This window comes from Nyctereutes procyonoides, unplaced genomic scaffold (genome assembly GCF_905146905.1).
Source record: "Nyctereutes procyonoides isolate TBG_1078 unplaced genomic scaffold, NYPRO_anot_genome, whole genome shotgun sequence".
Taxonomy (NCBI): Eukaryota; Metazoa; Chordata; class Mammalia; order Carnivora; family Canidae; genus Nyctereutes; species Nyctereutes procyonoides.
Genome location: NW_026575146.1, coordinates 72,369,255 through 72,387,145, shown reverse-complemented (window position 1 = coordinate 72,387,145; position 17,891 = coordinate 72,369,255). Strand labels below are relative to the sequence as shown.

General features: G+C 56.8%; 2 protein-coding genes across 4 annotated transcripts; one reads left to right on the top strand and one right to left on the bottom strand.

Moving 5' to 3' along the window:
* Positions 1-185: 185 nt before the first annotated feature.
* GARIN5A (golgi associated RAB2 interactor 5A) lies at positions 186-5,326 on the bottom strand. Of its 2 annotated transcripts, XM_055310407.1 has the most exons (5): positions 5,109-5,326; positions 4,776-4,894; positions 4,292-4,422; positions 964-1,246; positions 186-362 (listed from the first exon to the last, which is right to left on the bottom strand). In XM_055310407.1, the coding sequence occupies exons 1-5, from the start codon at positions 5,167-5,169 to the stop codon at positions 303-305; spliced, it is 654 nt and encodes a 217-aa protein (XP_055166382.1). In that variant the 5' UTR covers positions 5,170-5,326; the 3' UTR covers positions 186-302. The 2 variants fall into 2 exon arrangements, with proteins under 2 accessions (XP_055166382.1, XP_055166380.1); XM_055310405.1 differs by lacking the exon at positions 5,109-5,326 and having other exon boundaries at positions 4,776-5,101.
* A 60-nt stretch (positions 5,327-5,386) lies between these two features.
* On the top strand, positions 5,387-11,947 carry EMC10 (ER membrane protein complex subunit 10). Of its 2 annotated transcripts, XM_055310404.1 has the most exons (8): positions 5,387-5,601; positions 6,514-6,586; positions 7,490-7,599; positions 8,484-8,588; positions 8,931-9,112; positions 9,324-9,417; positions 10,308-10,394; positions 10,628-10,698. In XM_055310404.1, exons 1-7 carry the CDS (start codon positions 5,488-5,490, stop codon positions 10,392-10,394), a joined length of 765 nt encoding a protein of 254 aa, XP_055166379.1. In that variant the 5' UTR covers positions 5,387-5,487; the 3' UTR covers positions 10,628-10,698. The 2 variants fall into 2 exon arrangements, with proteins under 2 accessions (XP_055166379.1, XP_055166378.1); XM_055310403.1 differs by lacking the exon at positions 10,308-10,394 and having other exon boundaries at positions 5,388-5,601; positions 10,628-11,947.
* Positions 11,948-17,891: the final 5,944 nt, after the last annotated feature.

The following is a 17,891-nucleotide window of genomic DNA, read 5'->3' as shown; positions in this document are numbered from 1 at the left end:
TACTCTAGAGAGGTAGCCATGATGGAGTGGTGGGCACTAGGTCTCATGGTGGCCCCAGGAGCCACTCATGATGAACCCAACACCATGTTGAAGCAGCCATACTGGAAAGGCTACTTTGCCAGGAAAGGCTACTTTGCCAAGGTAGCCACGTTGAATTGGTGACGACGGCAAAAGTGCTCATGACCTGCTTGTTGGTTCTTAAGTGGCCGATCTTTATTAACTTTAATACTTCATCTTTCTGGCCCTGAGGTAGGGTACTTTGATCTCTGGTCCTTTGGTGACCTCAAAGGATATTGGAGGAATCAGAGTCCCCAGAGTTCAGAGGTCTGTGGGCCCAGTCTGGCTTCCATGTCTTCTTGAAGCTGGGTATAAGAAAGAGTTTGTCTCAGAGGCTTTGGCCTACAGGTGTATCAGCAATTTTAGGGAAAGTGGGGAGGGTTTTGTGCTTACCTAGAAGGTGGGGGGAGTGGGTGTCTCCAGAGGAAGAGGCCCCACAGGTTTCAATGCCTCCACCTTCAAGGACCCGTGCCCCTCCCTTCCCCCTGGCGGTATAGGGAACTGGGCATTTGGTTTGGTCAACCCCAGCCCTTCAGGGTCCAGGAGTCCCCTCCTCATATTCCACTAAGGTCAAAGGGAGAGAGGCTGGGGGTGGGGTGCCCAATTAGGAAACTATATAGTCACCTGGGCTAGTGTACCCAAGGTCCTGCAGACCCTGCCCGGCTGGCCCTGAGATCCTGCTGTGTCTACAAACATCTCATACCCTTTCAAGACTCAGGAGTCGGCCTTCATGATCACCTCCACTCTCAACACAGGAATCCGGGCTCCCAGCCTCTCCCTCATACTCTAGGTCCCCAAGCCCTCACCTCCGGTTAGTCCAAATTCCTAGCTGCTTCCTCCCTCGGGCCCAGGAGTCCGGCCCCAGCTCCGCCCCCTCCCCACCTCCGGCCCTGCCCCTCCCCACACCTCCTCCCGCTCGATCAGATCGTCCTCCTCTTCATCCTCGTCGTCCTCATCATCCTCTCCATCCTCCATCGTCGAGTACTCCTGCGTGAAGGGCACGGCTCCCTCGGCCGAATGGAAGCGCAGGCGGTAGAGCAGCCGCACCCACTGGCCGAACTCGCGGTCTCGGGTCTCGGGCGGGGCCCGCAGCTGCAGGTAGAAGGCGCGGCCGGTGCGGAACTTGACCTTAAGCTGCCAGCGACTTTCATCGTGGACGAAGAGCTGGACGAACTGCAAAGGGAACAGCCTGGGAGGGCGGGAGGGGCGGCCTCAGCTTCCAACGCCCCCTGGCCCGACAGCCTCGCCGTCCTGAGCACCTTCAGGGTCGGGGGCACCCACCTCGACGCCCCTCTCTTGGCCCAGAGAATCCTTTTTCACTTTCTCTGCCTCGTGAATTTTATCCATCCCCAGAGCACCTTTGTGCCTCCCGCTGATCCTTCTCGTAGATAGCTGCCTTCTAGAAATGTCCACTTGGATGTTGGAATGGCATTGGATACACAACAGGTCCAGTGACCAAATTCCTGACCTCCCCAACCCAAACCTGCTCCTGTCTCCATCTTCTGCATCTTGACTACATCCTCCCACTTGCTCGGTCAGAAATCGTGGAGTTGCGCCCGACCCAACTTCCTCCTATCTTCATCCAATCCTGCCACCAAGTCCTGATGGCTCTCCCGTTAAAATGTATCCACGATCCGACCTCATCTAACTCCTTCCGCCACCAGCCCAGGCCTTCCACCAGAGAATTTCCCGGCTGGGCGGTTTCCTCAGCCTTCTCCGTTCTTTTCCCACGGGGCCGCCAGAGGGCGCCCCTCAACCCCTGAGTTCAAGTCCCTCCCGTGGCTCAGAGTAAAGGAAAGTCTGCATGCACCTTGAGCCGCCAGGCCCTGCGGGGTCGGCCTTCTCTGTTTACCTCTCTGCCCACTCCCCTCGCTCACTCAGCCCCAGCAACATTGGCCTGGTTGCTGTGCCATAAACCTACCAGGCTTGCTCCTACCTCAGGACCACTGCACACGCTGGGAAATCATCCTCCAGCCAGCCCCATGACTTGACCCCATAATCTCAGGTCTTTCTCAAGAAGCACCTTCTCAGGGAGAGGGTCTGTTTACAAGCCGTGGCCTATTTGCAATCGTGCTCACCCATGCAGACCTCCCCACCCTTAACCTCTTCTGGTCTCCACAGACCTTACTCTGTTGGACAAATTGTCATTTATTCTGTCTGCTATCCCAGTAGGAGGTGAGTTTGCAGGCAGAAGTCTCATTCTGTTCACTGCTGCTCCCCAAGAACCCAGAGCTCACACATGGTAGGTAGGTGTTCAATGGATGCTCGTTGAGAGGGTTGATAATTTGGCACAGGTCCACAGCGGGGATTTGAACCCAAGTCTTATCCATGTTCTTAATCACCACACCGGATAGCCACATAGCACCCTTTGGCACAGCAATACTACCTCTAGGAAATGATCATATAGACACCCTCACACCTGTGCGCATGGATGCTCTCTGCCTGCCACACTGGCCATGATCCCAAGACACTGGGCACAACATCACTGTCCCTTAGCAGGTGGCTCCATCTGTTATGACACTCCCCAAATAGAAGAGTAACTGTGTCTACAAAGCGCTGGCCCTGTGCCAGGTGTTGTTCCAAGCACTCCACAAACATTTCCTCAGTTTATGTCCTGACAGACCCAGAAAGCAGGCTTTCCTCTTATCCCTGTTCCAGATGGGGAAACTGAGGCACAGACAAGTAGGGAACTTGGCCCACGCCAGTGAAGAAGAGGTGAAGCCAGGATTTGAACCTAGACAGGAAGCTGGGAATTTGTTCAAGGACATTCCCTATCTATGTGGTAACAGCGCCGGATGCAAGCTTGGTTTTCAAGCTGTGTTATGTCCAGAAAAGGATCTGGTGGTTGTTCTTAGGCTCGTCTGAAATGAATGTCGCTATAGTGCTGGTGAGGGAGTGAGCGGAGTGGAAAAGTAGCATGCATCTGCAGCTGATTTCAAAGGAAGGGCGAACACACACTTGTCATATGCTTGTCAGAACCGGCCCAGGATAGCTCCCAGCTGCAAGCAGCTTAGAACCGAGAGCCTAAGGGCAGGATGAGTCTTGATGCTTCGTTTGCAGAGCAAGCTCAGTGTTTTTACCTTAGTGGTATGTTTATTTGGGAAGAGGGGTGTTGAGGGAGATTATGGGGGTCCAAGCACCCCTCAGCATTGCTCTTAGTGTCCCTCTGCCTGCAGGTAATGACTCAGTGAGCAGTGGGATATGATTGGTAGGATAAGATCAGCACTGATGAGAAAAGGAGCGGTATAGGAGAGAATATGCCCAGAGCACCTGAAGGCATCAGCATGCTGCTTTGTGGAAGATTCCAAACTTCTACAGGGAAGATACATAAAGATACATAAAGGCTTTACATACATAAAGGTAGCCTTCCTTTAGTTTAGGTCAGAATCAGATTCTGCCACCAAGTTGGTTTCAAAAAAACTTTTTAGATTTCAGAATTGCAGACAAAGGACTGTGGACTCCTATGTGTGCGTGTGTGTGATGTAAGTCAGTCCTACCTTCCTTCCTCCTTCCTTCCTTCCCTCCCTTTTTTTCCATTAACTGTCATATGTGGTCAAAAAAGTGAAAGCCACTGGCAGAATGTTTTTGTAAATACACTATATGTATGTAAATGTTTTGTTGCTTGCAGCTGGAGTTGGAGGCAGGAGCTTAGGGTGGGCGGAAGGTGTTATTTTGTGCTATGTATGTTTTGTACCTTGGAGTTGTTTGCATTACTTTTTCAATGAGAAAACAAAGACCCAAATGGGGTAGTGTTTAGTGTGGCACTGGAGCTCAAGAATCTTGAAGTTAGTAATGATGAGGAGCCTGAGATTCCAATCCCAACCCAACCCCTGACCTGATGTGGGTCTCTGGATAAAGTGGCCCCCTCTCTGAGCCTCAGGTTATCCCTTCAAAGGATGGAGGGGCCACATCATATAAGAGTATGTCAGAGATGAGATTACTCACATGGCCTAGGGGGCTCATGGTATGCAGGAGGCACTGCATACATGGTTATTCTGATTCTCGCCAGGGTGGGGCTGAGGACTGTCCCTCTCATGTCCATCTATCTGATTTCTAATCCCTGTAGTACCCCTGCCTTTGTTCTTCTGGGTGTACAGCAGCCCACAGTGGGCTGGCAACCATCCAAGACTCCCGGCCCTGGGAGTCATCTGTGAAAGGAAATGCTGCAGGGAGGGGGCCCAGGATGCCCAGAGTTGGGGAAGGAGGAGGTCTAGGCTGGGATGGGGGCAGTCACCCAAAGAGCTGCAGGCGTCCGTTATCCTTGGCAGGCCCGGCCAGCAGCAACAGATCTGGGAGTTCCAGGGCTGGACTGGAGGCTGCCACCCCCATGGTGACCTTGTTGGCGACTTCTCCTAACCGGGTCACCTGAGGCCAGGGGTTAGAGGTTAGAAGCAAGATAGATGGAAGGCAGGATTGGCAGAATTAGGGGTCATGAACCAAGTGTATTAAACACCAAGTCCGGGTTCAGATATCCTGGGGTCAGAGGTTGAGCTATCCGGGTGTGAAGTGAAAATGAACCAAGGGAATTGGAGGCCAGGGTCCACAGAGAAGCTAAAGGTCTAGAGGCATGGAGGGGTGTGTGTGGGGGGTTGATCCAGAATCCCAGGATATGAACGTTATGGGCGAATGGTCAGAAGTAGGCAGAGCAGGGATTCCCCGAGTCAGGAGGTCAGGACTCAAGCCCAGGGCCCGTGTCAGGGGGTTCTGGGACTCCACACCTGCACAAAGTTGCTCTCAAAGATGGGGAAGTCTCGCAGCTGGTCGAACTCGCCGCTCAGGAGGTGGCGCTGGAGCCGTCCGGGCCGGCCCGTGGGATAGGCTGGAACCAGGGGGCATTCTACAGGGGCGAAGTTCAGGGGTCCAGTCCAGGAGACTGGGCCGGGGCCCCCCAGCTGGTAGGGCCCAGGGAGGTCCGGCTCTGAGGGTAGGGGAATCTGGGCTACCAGTCTTCGTATCGCGGGCCCCATCCCTCACTTGGTTCCCTCACCTGGCCCAACCCTGCCAGGCCGGGCTCCGCCTGTCACCTACCATCCCACCAGGTCCCGCCTCACCTGCTCCACCGGGGGCCGGCTTAGTCTCGTGCCCCCGCATCATCGCAACGCCCCGCCCCATGGGGAGAGCGGAGGGAGGGGCCGGCCGAGAAAACAGGTGGGTGGGGCCGCGGACTCTATCCCTTCACAGCGCGGCGGACCGGGCTTGAACGTCACCAGGGAAACGCCCGTTATTGTGACGTCTCCCAGCGGGCGGTGCCCAGAAACCTGGATGAGGTGCCGGCCACCTAGCTGACGTCAGACCCCGGGAGCGGGAGGGCACTGGTGCGCAGGCGCAAAGAACTGGCGCGCAGGCGCAAAGAACTGGCTCAGGCTCAGGATCACGCAGCTCCACAGCGCCCGGCTCAAGCCCGCCCCGGACTAGTGGGAGGGGGTCAAAATGGCGGCGGCCGGTGCTGTGGTTACTCGGCTGTTCCTGCTCTTGCTGATGGCGGCAGCAGCCCCCAGCCGGGCTCGGGGCAGTGGCTGTCGGTCCGGGGCCGCTCTGCGAGGGGTGAGTACTCATTGGCTCTGCACGGGGAGCGAGGCTGACGAAAACCCTGGGTCTCGGGTGTTTCGGTCCGGTAAGGTGCGAACGAGGCATTGCACGGCCAAGAGGGAAGAAGAGGTCAAAGTGAGTAGTTGGGAAGGCTCTGTCTGGCTCGTGAATATGCATGAGGGGGCGGGGCTCGGACGAGAGCTAGGTCCCCGGGCTTTCGGTGCTCTAAAAGCGAGAACAGGCCGAAGGAGGTTGGGGCAAGATCAGCGCGTTAACGAAGGAACGCTAGGGAGCCGCCGTCGTTAAATATGCATGAGGGGGTGTGGCCTGAGCGGAACCTTGGCCAATCAGACGTAGGGGCGGCAGAGACGAAACCGACAGGAAGGCTCTGGAGTGATTGGGTAGAGTTGTGCCTCCTGAACATGCTTTGAGGAGGGCGGGATCTTGATTTGAAGGATTAAAATCTGGTCCCGCGGTTCCGCAGGTGTGAGGGGTTGCGTAGATGCAAGGGCTTGGTTGGTGGATGCGGAGGTAGGAGAAATAGGGATTTGGAGAAATACACGGCGAGGAGCCTTGGATGTACTTGATAAGGGGCGGAATCCCGGCGGCGGCGTGGCTATTGTGGCTGTTAAGGTGAAAACGAGGCTACTTGTATATTAGACTGGGGAAGAAGCGCAGGTATCCTTTAACCCGCGAATGTTTATGATGTTAGGCGTGAAGATAGTTGCCTTGGAACTGAAGATGGTTGCCTTGGAAACAAGGAAACGCTTCTCTGCAGGCTTTGGCTTTCTAGGGACCGTCCAGATCATGAATTTTTATGAATGGACGGTTCCCGGTGGAATCGTGGGCAAGTTCTTGGGGTCCTTGGGTCCTGCCCTGCCGAGGGCTCTGATAGTCCTCACTTGGGGACCTCTCTCTCACCTGCAGGCAGGAGCAGAAGGTCGAGAGAGTGAGGGCTGCGGCACTGTGGGGCTGCTGCTGGAGCACTCATTCGAGATCGGTGAGTCCAGCAACGTCCTCATCTGGGCGTTTACCCGGTGCCACGTGAAGTCAAAAAGTTGGGTCTGGGTGCCACCCAGTGTGAGACACACCATCCATCTACTAAAAGCTTTGCCCCCAGAGTGTGTTTGCATTATTCCGGGGAGATTGGAGCAGGGAGGGCAGGAGAGAGAAGAACTCTACCTTTGAAAAACTCCCTTTACCTGTAAAACAAATCCTAGTTTCAGAAAGGCCAGTGCAGCAGTAATGACCTCAGAGCAGACTTTTCAGAGCAGTCACCCTGTGCCCTACACTAGGGACTCGCTGCTCTGCGTGTATTCGCTCAAATGCCCTCACAGGCGTCATGCAACGCAGGAGGTATTAGAGACAGCCACCATTTACCAGAAGGGGAAACTGAGGCTTGGGCGGGGTACCACCATGTAAGTGAATGGTAGAGCTAGGCCCTACTCTACAGCTCAGCCTAATTAACTATGATTCAGGTGTTCAGATTCCCAGGGCATAGATGTCACTATGGCCCAAAGGTCCAAGGCCCCAAAGTCTGGGGCTTTTGTTAGAAACACTAAAGTGGGGACCCCCCACAGACCTGACTCAGACCCTGGCATCCTCCTGGGAAAGCGCCACTGGTTCTCACGTGGCCCACTGGTTGGAAGCCCCTGGATTTTGCAGCTGGGAGAACTGAGGTCAGAGATTAGGTGACTATCCCTGGGTCACATGGAAAGGCCAAGACAGGGCTTAGGAGCTGTGATGTTCAGACATCTGCCCTGTGAGATAGGAGGGCAGGATACGGGAGGGTGTCCCCACTTTGCAGGTGGGTAAATGGGGGCTCGGGAGGGAAGCAGTGTGGTCATTGCAAGGGTTGAGGGGCCCATTGGTGGGGTGGCTGTTGAGCCCTGACTCCCCACAGATGACAGTGCTCACTTTCGGAAGCGGGGCTCCCTGCTCTGGAACCAGCAGGATGGCACTTTGTCCCTGTCGCAGCGGCAGCTCAACGAGGAGGAACGGGGCCGGCTCCGGGTGAGCAGGGGGCCCAGGGCTTGGCTGGGGTGTAGGGGAACCTGTGCCTTGGAGCATGACATGCATGCCTCACATGCCCGTGCCATTTCTTCTGCCCAGCACATCCCCTTCTCCCACAGTTTTCATATAGTTAGCTCCTCTCACCCTTCCAGATTCAGCCAAGATGCTTTATATTCAGGAGGAGATTTGCTTGGGAGGAGAAAGAGATCTCTAAGAGCTGTAGTTAAACAGAGGACAGTTATCTCGACCATAGCCTCCTTCATGGCTTCCTTGAGGGCCGGGCTGTGGCTAGGCCTGGCTTGGTCCTCTCTAGGGATGGTGCAAGGAGGAGGAAGTGCGGTAGGCCAGAGGAGGAGAAAAAGGAGGAGCAGGGAGAGAAGCTGTCTTTTAGAGACAGCTCACAGAAGCTGCCACAGTCCACTGCCACTCTCTCCCTTTGGCCAGATGTAGTGGCTGGGGAGGTGGGTTGCATTGTGGCAGATACATGCCCATGAACACCCTCCCTGTGGGGAGTGGTCCACCCCAAGCAGCCTTCCTGTAGGGTTCCCACGTGGTTCTTTGTCACAGCTGCTTCCCAAGAGAATTTGTTGCTCCTGTGACTGGGGAGTCCAGGTACAGGTGGGCCTGGGTGAAGCTGGATCCAGGTTTGAGGGAAGTGTCCCTGGGACTCATTCCATCCCTGGGCTGGGCTCTACTCCCCTTAAGATGGCTTCTCCCCCAGCTGGAGCACCCAGGGGCTCCTGGCCTCACTCACCAGCAGGGCCACCCACTAGGAAAAGTCCTGGGCTAGAGAGAAAGGGATGCTGGGTGAGCAGGACTGGTCTGGGCCTGGCGGGGGCCACACATCATCCTTCTCCCTGCCACCCTCCTCCTCTATCCTGCAGGATGTGGCAGCCCTGAATGGCTTATACCGTGTCCGGGTCCCTCAGCGTCCTGGGGTCCCTGATGGCGCAGAAGCTGGTGGCTACGTTTCCTCTTTTGTCCCCGCGGTGAGTCAGCAATGGGGACCATCCTCTCTTCTCTCCTACCTTCTCCTTCCTCCTATCTGCCCCAGCCTGGCTTCTTCTGTCTGTGCCCCTGTGTTTATGGACCTGGCCCTGCCCCCAAGGGTCTCCTGGGCTGGAGGGGGACATTCCAGGTGCTGGGCCCTTTAATGGGACAGTGTGGGCCCTCAGAGGGAGGCTGTTGCCCTTCGGCTAGTGTCCAAGGGAGGAGGGAACCGTGAGGGCTTTGAAAGATCCTTCTGGGCCCTGTGAGAGGGGCTGGGAGGCGTGGGTGGCTGGACGTGGGCAAGGTCTGGGTGGCAACCCCATCCCCCTCCCCCTCCCCAGTGTTCCCTGGTGGAGTCTCACCTGTCAGACCAGCTGACACTGCACGTGGACGTGGCTGGCAACGTGGTGGGGGTGTCAGTGGTGACGCACCCCGGGGGTTGCAGGGGCCACGAGGTGGAGGACGTGGACCTGGAACTTTTCAACACTTCAGTGCAGCTACAGCCGCCCGCCACTGCCCCAGGGTGAGGACACACAGGGCACATTTGCCCCAGGGTGAGGGTGTGCGGTGTGGGTGTGTGGGGTGCGGATGTTCCAGGGTCAGAGCCAGGGCACGGATGCAGGGCAGGGTGGCCACAGCCCTATCTCGGGCTCAGCCATCCTGCTGCTGCCTTTGCTGTGTCCCTGTCAGCAGCCCCAGCCCCTTACCCTGTCTCCTTCTCTGCCCACCCTTAGTCCTGAGACAGCCGCCTTCATCGAGCGTCTGGAGATGGAGCAGGCCCAGAAGGCCAAGAACCCCCAGGAACAGAAGTCCTTTTTCGCCAAATATGTGAGTGGAGCTCTGCGTGCCCCTGCTCCCTTCCCTCCTGAGTCCCCCCTCTGCCCTGCTCTCTCCCATGGCCCTTGGCCTGCTCCTCATCCTCCAGGCCTCCTGTGTGTGGGGCTTCCTTGTCGCCTCGAGGCGTGTCTCTCCAGCCATGTCCCTGGCACCTGGGCTTAGCCTAAGGCCTGGACAGAGTGGGTGAGGACCGTGGAGCCCTGCGCCCTGCCTCTGCCTGCTCACTGGCAGTGGTCATGGGGTGTCCAGGCTCAGCAGATGGGGCCGGCCCAGAGCCTGACAGTTCTGGGAAGCAGGGACAGCCTCTCAGGCTGGGGCTGATGGGTACAGGCAGTGTCAGTCTAGAACCGAGGCCTGTCTGGAAGTGCAGTGAGGAGGGCTGTGGTCAGGGGAGGGATGGGGTTGGTACTGGGAGGAGGCTTGGGTGAGGCCTGAGCTGGGCCAGTGCTTCGAGGCTGAAGAAGAGAGGGAGGCAGAGATTTCAATGGGACGGGGAGATTTGGAAAGGAGATAGTGGGTTTGGGGAGAGGCACTTAGGGAAGCAGGGCTGTGGGTGGAGGTGCTCAGGAGGCTGGTCTGGAACTGGAGAGGGGCTTCTGTGCTGCTGGGCTGAGGCAAGTAGGAGGAGCTTAGGGGCACCGGGGCAGAAGGCTGGTCCACCTGAGGCAAAGGCAGGGGCAGCGGAGGCCACTGTGGTTGGGAGGATGCCAAGGCCTACTGCCTTGAGTGTGGTGCCTGTGGGGCCTCAGTTAGTTTGCCAGTAGCTCCTGACAACTGAACTGCAGGGAAACTGAGGTGCAGAGAGACCAGGAACCCACTGCCTCAGTTCCACCTTCCCCGTGGGCGCCATCGGTCCTGACCTGTGCCCCCTCCCTCCTCAGTGGCACCTCGTCCTCGGGGGGGCCGTGTTGCTCACAGCCCTGCGTCCTGCTGCCCCGGGGCCCACACCGCCGCCGCAGGAGGCCTGAGTGAGGATTGAGCCCCCTCCCGCCTCTACTCTCCCTGCACCCCACCAGCCCTTCCCTATCCTGTAGTAATGTAGGGGACCTGGGCCCCCTTCCCTCACGTGGCCTCCCCTCACGCCGGCTTGCCCACCTTCCCCGCCTGGGTGAGGAGTGCAGTCATACTCACTCCTCTTCTTTTTGTCTCTCTCTCTTTTTGTCTGTCTGTCCATTGTCCTGTCCTCCCACCTGGCCCACAGTGGATGTACATCATTCCCGTCGTCCTGTTCCTCATGATGTCAGGAGCGCCAGATGCCGGGGGCCAGGGAGGGGGTGGTGGCGGGGGCGGTGGGGGGGGCAGTGGCCGCTGAGGGGCCTGGGGCCTGTCAGATCCCTGGTCCTCTCTCATCCAGGCTACTCCCTTCCTGCCCAGAGTGCTCCTGTCCTTGATCATCCCAAGAAGGATTTGCTAGCTCCTCCCATCTCCATCCCATGAGGGCAGGAAGACACCCCTCCCCAGGAGTCCTTTCCCTCTGGGTGGATGGGTAACCAGATTCTGGTGCACCCTTCCTGCCCCTGTGGTCCCTTTGGAGCCCCAAAGACTTCCTCTTGCCCATGGCGTGAAGCTCAAGCTCCCCTTCCAGCTCTGACCCTGTGTCTGTCCTCACCACCCCCAAGCCTCATAGTTTGGGAACATGCCGACTTCTCTCCAGCCTCTGTGCCTTTGTTCGTGGTCCTATCCTGCCTGTCCCGGCTGGACTAGATGGTCCTCCTAATTTGTCTGACACTGGATGGGGCCACGCACTTCCCACCTGTGTGCCCTTGAGGGGCCTGGTACAGAGCAGGTGCGGGCTGGCCCCATTCCTCCCAGCAGCCCTGCCTTGGGACCCTGCTCTGGCCTTTATCTGCCCATGGCTCTGAACGGGACTTTAGCTTTCCTGCCCTGTCAGCATGCCAAGCCTTCCATAGGATTTGGGGCATGAAGAAATGGTGTTTTGTTTTGTCTTTACATTTATTTATTTATTCATGAGAGAGAGAGATAGGCAGAGAGACAGAGACAGAGGCAGACTCCACACAGGGAGCCCAATGTGGGACTCGATCCAGGATCCCAGGATCACGCCCCTGAGCCGAAGGCAGTCGCCCAGCCGCTGTGCCACCCAGGTGTCAAGAAATGGTGTTTAAAGTGAAAACAAAGCAAGCTAACCTTTAGTATAGAGTCAAGGGCCGGATGATATAAATAGAACCCCTTCCCCTGTCTGGAGTGTCTTCCCTAGGAGGAGGCACCAGGAGAGGACTGCCTGGCCTTTCGTATTTATCACACACACCCCTTATCTATGTAAAAATATTGACAATATACTGAAATACATCAATGTTTTGAAAAGGTACAACTTCCAGCAACCAAATCCAACTGTTGATTTGGTTCTAAGGAAGTCCTGCTGTACAGACTTTATCGAACCTTGCTCTTTGCTTCACATGTTACTCGGAAACACAGAAGCGGCTGTCACGGTCGCTGTAATGCCTGCGTGATGCTCCATGGTGTTGTATGGCAGTTTATTAAACTGTTCCCCAGATGTTCAACATTTATTGTCTGACTCGATATGGTTATAAATAGCACTACAGGGAGTGCTGTCCAGTCTCTCTTCGGTGAGTTTGAGTGATTTCCTGGGGACGTGTGACCAGAAGTGGAGTGACTGTGACAGACTGGAAACACTTATGAAAAAGTAACACAGTCACGTGGCTCGACCGTTAAAACAGTATAAAAGGTGCATGGTGGACAGTTGTTCCCGCCCATTTGATTTGCTTATTTCCTCTCCTAGTGTGTTTGCCAGCACAGGCAAACAGGGACGCACATTCTCCTCCTTTCTCTGCAACATGGAAGTAGTGAATTCCCTACACTGCCTCGCACTTGACTTGCTTCTTGGCTCCTACACAGTATGTTCTGGTACCTTCTCCTAGTGGGGGAGTGGCCTTTTATGTCCCACCAGAGACATGCACCGGAGCTCATGCAACCTGGACTCCACCTACCGATGTCACTGTTGTCACTGGTGCAGATGTAACCAAGCTAAAACCCCCAGAATCCAAATGGCTGGGCAAAGGGAGGTGGCATTTGTAAAGTGATTCATATTGCTGAGTCGCCCTCCACAGAGCGAACCCCAATCGCCACTTCCCCCATGGCTGCACCAACATGGCTCAAACTTTCCCATGTCATCCTTAGGCTCTGCATCTGTCTCAAGAGGGAAGTGGAGCACGGTAGCACCACTGGGATTTCCTGAAAACTGTTCTTGTCCATTGTTCCAGGGCAGCATTTATGATTTTGAATGCCTCCTGTGATTTGTCTGATGTTGCTGACACCTCAGGCCACCCTGTCTGTTTTCTGGTACCTGTAGATCCCTGTCTGGTGGTGGCCCTTCCTCTGGCCCTTCTCTTCCCTCCAACCCCGCCAAGCCACTCCCTGCTGCATTGTGACCCAACCTAAGAGTCCCAAACCATCCCCGATTTGTACTTCCTCAGTATTTTCTTTGACTATGTTGTTGTATTACGTACCCGCCAGCAGTGGGAGTTATTGTTTGACCGGTTTCTCTGTGGCTTGAATACATAAAACAGTGTCCCAGAGGTGCCCTGACTTGGCATTTCTTTCTCAGCCAGTGTGTGCTGTGTTCTGTACTCCACGTGAATTCTTTTGCTCCCCCTCTGCGATTGCCCCCCTGGTGCTGCCTGGTGAACAGGGTTCAGACTCTGCCTTCCTAACCCTTTGTTTCACTGGCAGGTGCTTTTTTGCCCCAGGCATTTGTGGGTCCATTTTGTTAATTTTTAGTAGATGGAGATCGAATTCTTTACCTGTCTGATGGCCTTTTTTGCTCTAAGACTCTCTCTCACTCTGGGACCAGTAGAGTTAATCTTCTGGTATATTCCAGTCAATGTCTGAGCTAGTTCAGGCTCCTTGGGGCTCTGGCCTCATTAAACTTTTCTAATTCTCGCCTGTCCCTGGAGAGCTCATTTTATTGATGATTTCATCTTATTGACCAGGGGAGCCAGGGTTATAGCTTGGACCTCAAAAGATGCCATAAGATCCAAAGCAAAGAGCCTTCTGCTCACCCCAGCCAGGCACCTACCTGTTCCCCTTCACAGGGGGATGCCTGAGTTTCCAGCCTCCTGTGCATCGCTTTGGAGCTAGTCTCTCCATAAGCAAGCAGATATGTATGTAAATAGTTTTACCAAAGTGTGTCGCTCTATTTTTTTTTCCTCCCTATATAAGTTGGAGAGTTTTTTCCTCTCTATCTTACATCTTGGATATAAAGTGGGTCCTCATCCTGCGATGTGGCGGGCTTGGAGGTGATTTCAGGGTCCCCCTGGATGGACCTCTGGGCTGTTTCTGGCAGTGCTGTGGGAATCCCCACGTGCCTGCATCATTTGGCACACGCATGTGTGTGTCTCCAGGTCACATTGCCAGGTGAGGACTGGCCGAGGGTGGTCTCGGCGACCTCCCATCTTCCCTGGAGCCGCTCTTGCTGATCACCCCCAAAGCCATCTCCAGCCCAGACTCCCCTCCTGGTCTCCCGACCCGTGGCTACCTTCTCTAGGGTGTGCCTCTGGGAGAATTGGTGCCACCTGTCCACCCCCAGTCAGAGCTCCTCCAGGAGTCCTTAGCCTAGTAAGCGGTGCTACCACCTACATGGCCTCCCAGATCAGAGCACTGCTGTGCCTTACTCTGCTGTTCCTTCCTGCCTCACTCCTTTTCTTGTCCCCATGGCCCCAGCCCTAGCCTCCTCTTCCCCGACTCGGAACATCAGCCCAGTCTCTTTCCTGGCTTCATGGAGGGGAGTTCTGACACTAGGGCGGCCCCTACTCCTAGCCCTGCCATGGCTCCCCAGTGCCCTCAGGACAAAACCCCAGCTCCTTAGCCTTGCCCTTGAGGTGTGTTAGTTTCTGACCTATTCCTCCATTTCAGTTTCATTGTCAGCCACCCCCCAGCCTTAATGAATGAGTCCCTCAGATACCACCAAGCCAGGCTACAGGCACCTCCTACACCCCCATATCTCTCCCTCTCTGTCTCCATGGAACTTAGTGCCCATTCTCTCCTCCTACACCCTCACCCCGGCCTCCTGACTCTTGGTCTATCTAAGATGAAAGAGCACCTGCAAAGTAAATGCTCAGTGAAAGGATTGCCTCCCTCCCCAGTCTCCTTCCTCACTTTTTGATGCCCTTTGCCTGGTGAAATGTTACCAGCTCCCTGGCATTTAGGAAAACCCCTTTCCCAGCCCAGTGTTCCATATTGTTATTTAGGTGTACTTGGTGCAGTTATAGGACAGGCAATCTTTTAAAATATATAAGGCTGATTTTAATATTTTAAGACTCTCCTATCCCAGATTTGCATTGTAGCAAGTGGCTTTTGGAAAGAGTTCCACAGGCTCCTTTATTTAACCCATCAGAGAGAGACTTCATGGTGAGGATCAGGGTCCAATCCCTGGGGCCTCTAGCCGGCAGTCAGTCACCTTTGCCTGCACCCACCTTCCGTTCAGCAAGGCATGATGGCGTCATTGCAAAGGAAAACTTGATCTGGCCCAGTTCCTAGAAAAAGGCTCCCAAGCAAACTGTAAACCAAATCCCACTCTCCTTTGTTTGCCATAGTAGTTAGGTATACATTTCCATGGCAGTGCAGGAGAGAATCCACCCATGGGATGAGTTGAAAACACAACATCTGGAGGTTTAGGTTGACATACCAAGGAACTTGCTGGCTATGATGTTTACATACTGACTAGGAGTAAAATGTTCCCTTTTACAGAATTTTGCTTGACACCATTCCAGCATCTAATATAGCTGGGATACAGTCCTGTCTTCCATCAGCTGGTGGTGATGAACGATTCCACCTCGCCCAAGAATGCCTCTCAGGCCGATAGGATACTCTCCTGGGTGTTCTGGGGGAGGTCAGGCCCACATGGCCCTGTTGCTGAAAAGAAGTGCCTTGCAGGGGGGTCGGGGTGGGGGTGCTCTTGGCCCCTGGGAAGGTCGGGGTTTCCATGAAGCCTTTGTCCCAGCAGATGCCAGTCCTCTGGAACACGGGTGTCGATTTTCTCATCTGTGAACGGGGAGTCGGGAAGTCTTGTGCTCCATGCTGCTGCCTGAGGAAGAAAAGATGGTGGCGGGTTGGGGAGAAGAACCGGGCAGAAAGGAGGCAGCCCCCTTCTCACCAAGCTTAGGAGTCCGGGGATCAGCAGAGTGGAGAGGGAGCCAATTCCTGGCCCAGCCAGTCTGTCCTGCCACTTACACGCAAATCTCTTTAGGCAACTCACACCCCGTTTCAGGGCCAGTTCCTCACGTCCTCCTTCCTGGGCTGGGTGGCAGGCCTCATTCCTCCAGGCAGTGGCCAGCATCCAGGACAGAAAAGAGAGAAAATGGGTGTCACCAAGGCCCTTCCACCACCAGGGCCTCCTGGCGTGGGAGCCCTGCTCTTGCCACATACCCGGCACCTATCCCTAGGAGGATGTCAGCTCAGAACCTCAGGGAGGGAGAGGGATGGTCGGTCAAGGGAAAGGACCTCAGAGCTCACGTGGAGCATGCAGAAGCCTCGCTGACAGGAGACTGGGAGGCTTGGGTCAGAGGAAAGGAGGCCAGTAGAGGGGAAAGATCTGAGAGGAGAGGGAGCACAGGTGACAGACTCAGAGGGGGAAAAGAAACGGAGAGATACTGGAAACGAGAGAAGACGGGAGAGAAGGCAAGGAAGCCAGCAGGAGAGGGGAGCAAGGAGGCAGGAGATGAGAGAGAAGACAGGCTGGGGGGAGGTCCTAGGAGAAGGAGGCAAAAGGGGAGAAGAAAGGAGACCTTGGGACCTGAGAGCGAGGCTGGGGGCAGGAGAAGGAGGGAGAGGGACCGAGGGATAGAGTTGGAAATGGAAGGCAGAACAGAGGATGGGCAGGGAGGAGAGAGACGAGAAGGGGGGGTGCTGAGCAGGCAGGGAGCAGTTGGGAGCAGCTGAGACCCACGAGAGAGCCACGGAGTAAGAAGGCCGAGGGCCGAGGGGCAGGAAGGAGCGGAGAGCTGGCTGGCAGCCAGGGGGCCGAGGCCGCGGCCAAGCGGGGCGGGCAGGGGAGCAGGCCGAGGAAGGGGAGAGAAGCAGACGGGAAACAGAAAAGGATAGAAAGGCAGACTGGAGCGCAGCCCCGGTGGCGCAGCGGTTTGGCGCCGCCTGCCGCCTGCGGCCTGGGGTGTGACCCTAGAGACCCGGGGGGGTCGGGTCCCACATCGGGCTCCCTGCATGGAGCCTGCTTCTCCCTCTTCCTGTGTCTCTGCTTCTCTCTGTGTCTATGGATAAATAAGTAAAATCCTTAAAAAAAAATTTTTTTTAAGGCAGACTGGAGTGTGGAGAGCGGGCCGGCGGGGAAGAGAAGGGCAGAGGCGGCGAGAGGCTGAGAAAGGAGGGGTGAGGGAGGGGCGGGGAGAGGAGGTGAGAGAAGTGGCGGATAAAAGGTTGGAGAGGAGAGCGCGCGAGGACCAGGCTGAGAAGAGTGAGGTGTGGAGTGAGGGGTGACTGTGTCACAGCGGGTGTAGGGGCGGCGGGAGCGCGGCAGGAGCAGGAGGGCGATACGGGGGGGTCGGGGAGGAAAACGCGGGCGGGAAGAGGGGGTCCGCCGCGGCCACGGCACGCACGCGCACACAGGCAGGCACGGGCGCGCGCGCTGACAGGTACGGCACAGGCGCGCGCACGCCCCGAGGCCCGGGCCCGGCCAGCCCGGGAGGGAGTCCGGGGAGACGCGACGAGCCCGAGAGCGAGGGTAGAGCGAAGGGCGGGTGACGCCCGGCCGCGGAGACACGGCTCCCGCGTCAGCCGCCACCCCGGGGAAGCGGCGCGGAGCCCGCGGCGTGCGGAAGGAGCCGGGAGACGTAGGGGACCAAAGGAACGACGGCGCTAGAGCCCGACGAGAGGGAAGGGAGGGTTTGCAGCCTCCCGGGAGGTGACGCCCGTGCAGCCCCGTCCCGGTGCGCGAGGAGCTGCGGGGACCTGCAGGCCGCTGGTCCCGGGCGCTGGCGGGACGTGACGGGAGTCGCGTGAAACCATCAATCACGGGGCCACTGTGCGGAGGCAGGAGACGCGTATCACTAGCTCGCGGGCCGCCCCTCCCGCCCCGTTGGTGCCAGAGGGGCCTCCCCGCCGCCGTTGGAGGCGGCCGGGGCGGGGGGGGGGGGCCGCAGGGGTGCTGACCGCGGGGGGCAGGGGGCAGGTGTGGGAGGAAGAGAGACCGAGAGACCGGAGACGGTGAGGAAGCCGCTCGGGGAAATGGGATGGGGAGAGACGGGGCGTGGAGCGGGGTAGAGGCGCCGGGGCGGGAAGACCCCGGCGGGGAGAAGACCGAGGAGCAGGGAGGAGTGAAAGAGCGAACGAAAGAAGGCACAGGAAGAGCCCAGTGAGAGTGTGGAGGGGAGAGACGGGGTGGGGGCGTGGGGGGACCCGGTGTTTGTGTGAGGGTCGGGAGGGGAGAGGGAGCGGGAAGCGGGGAGCGGAAGGAACAACCAGGAGAGCAGGGGGCC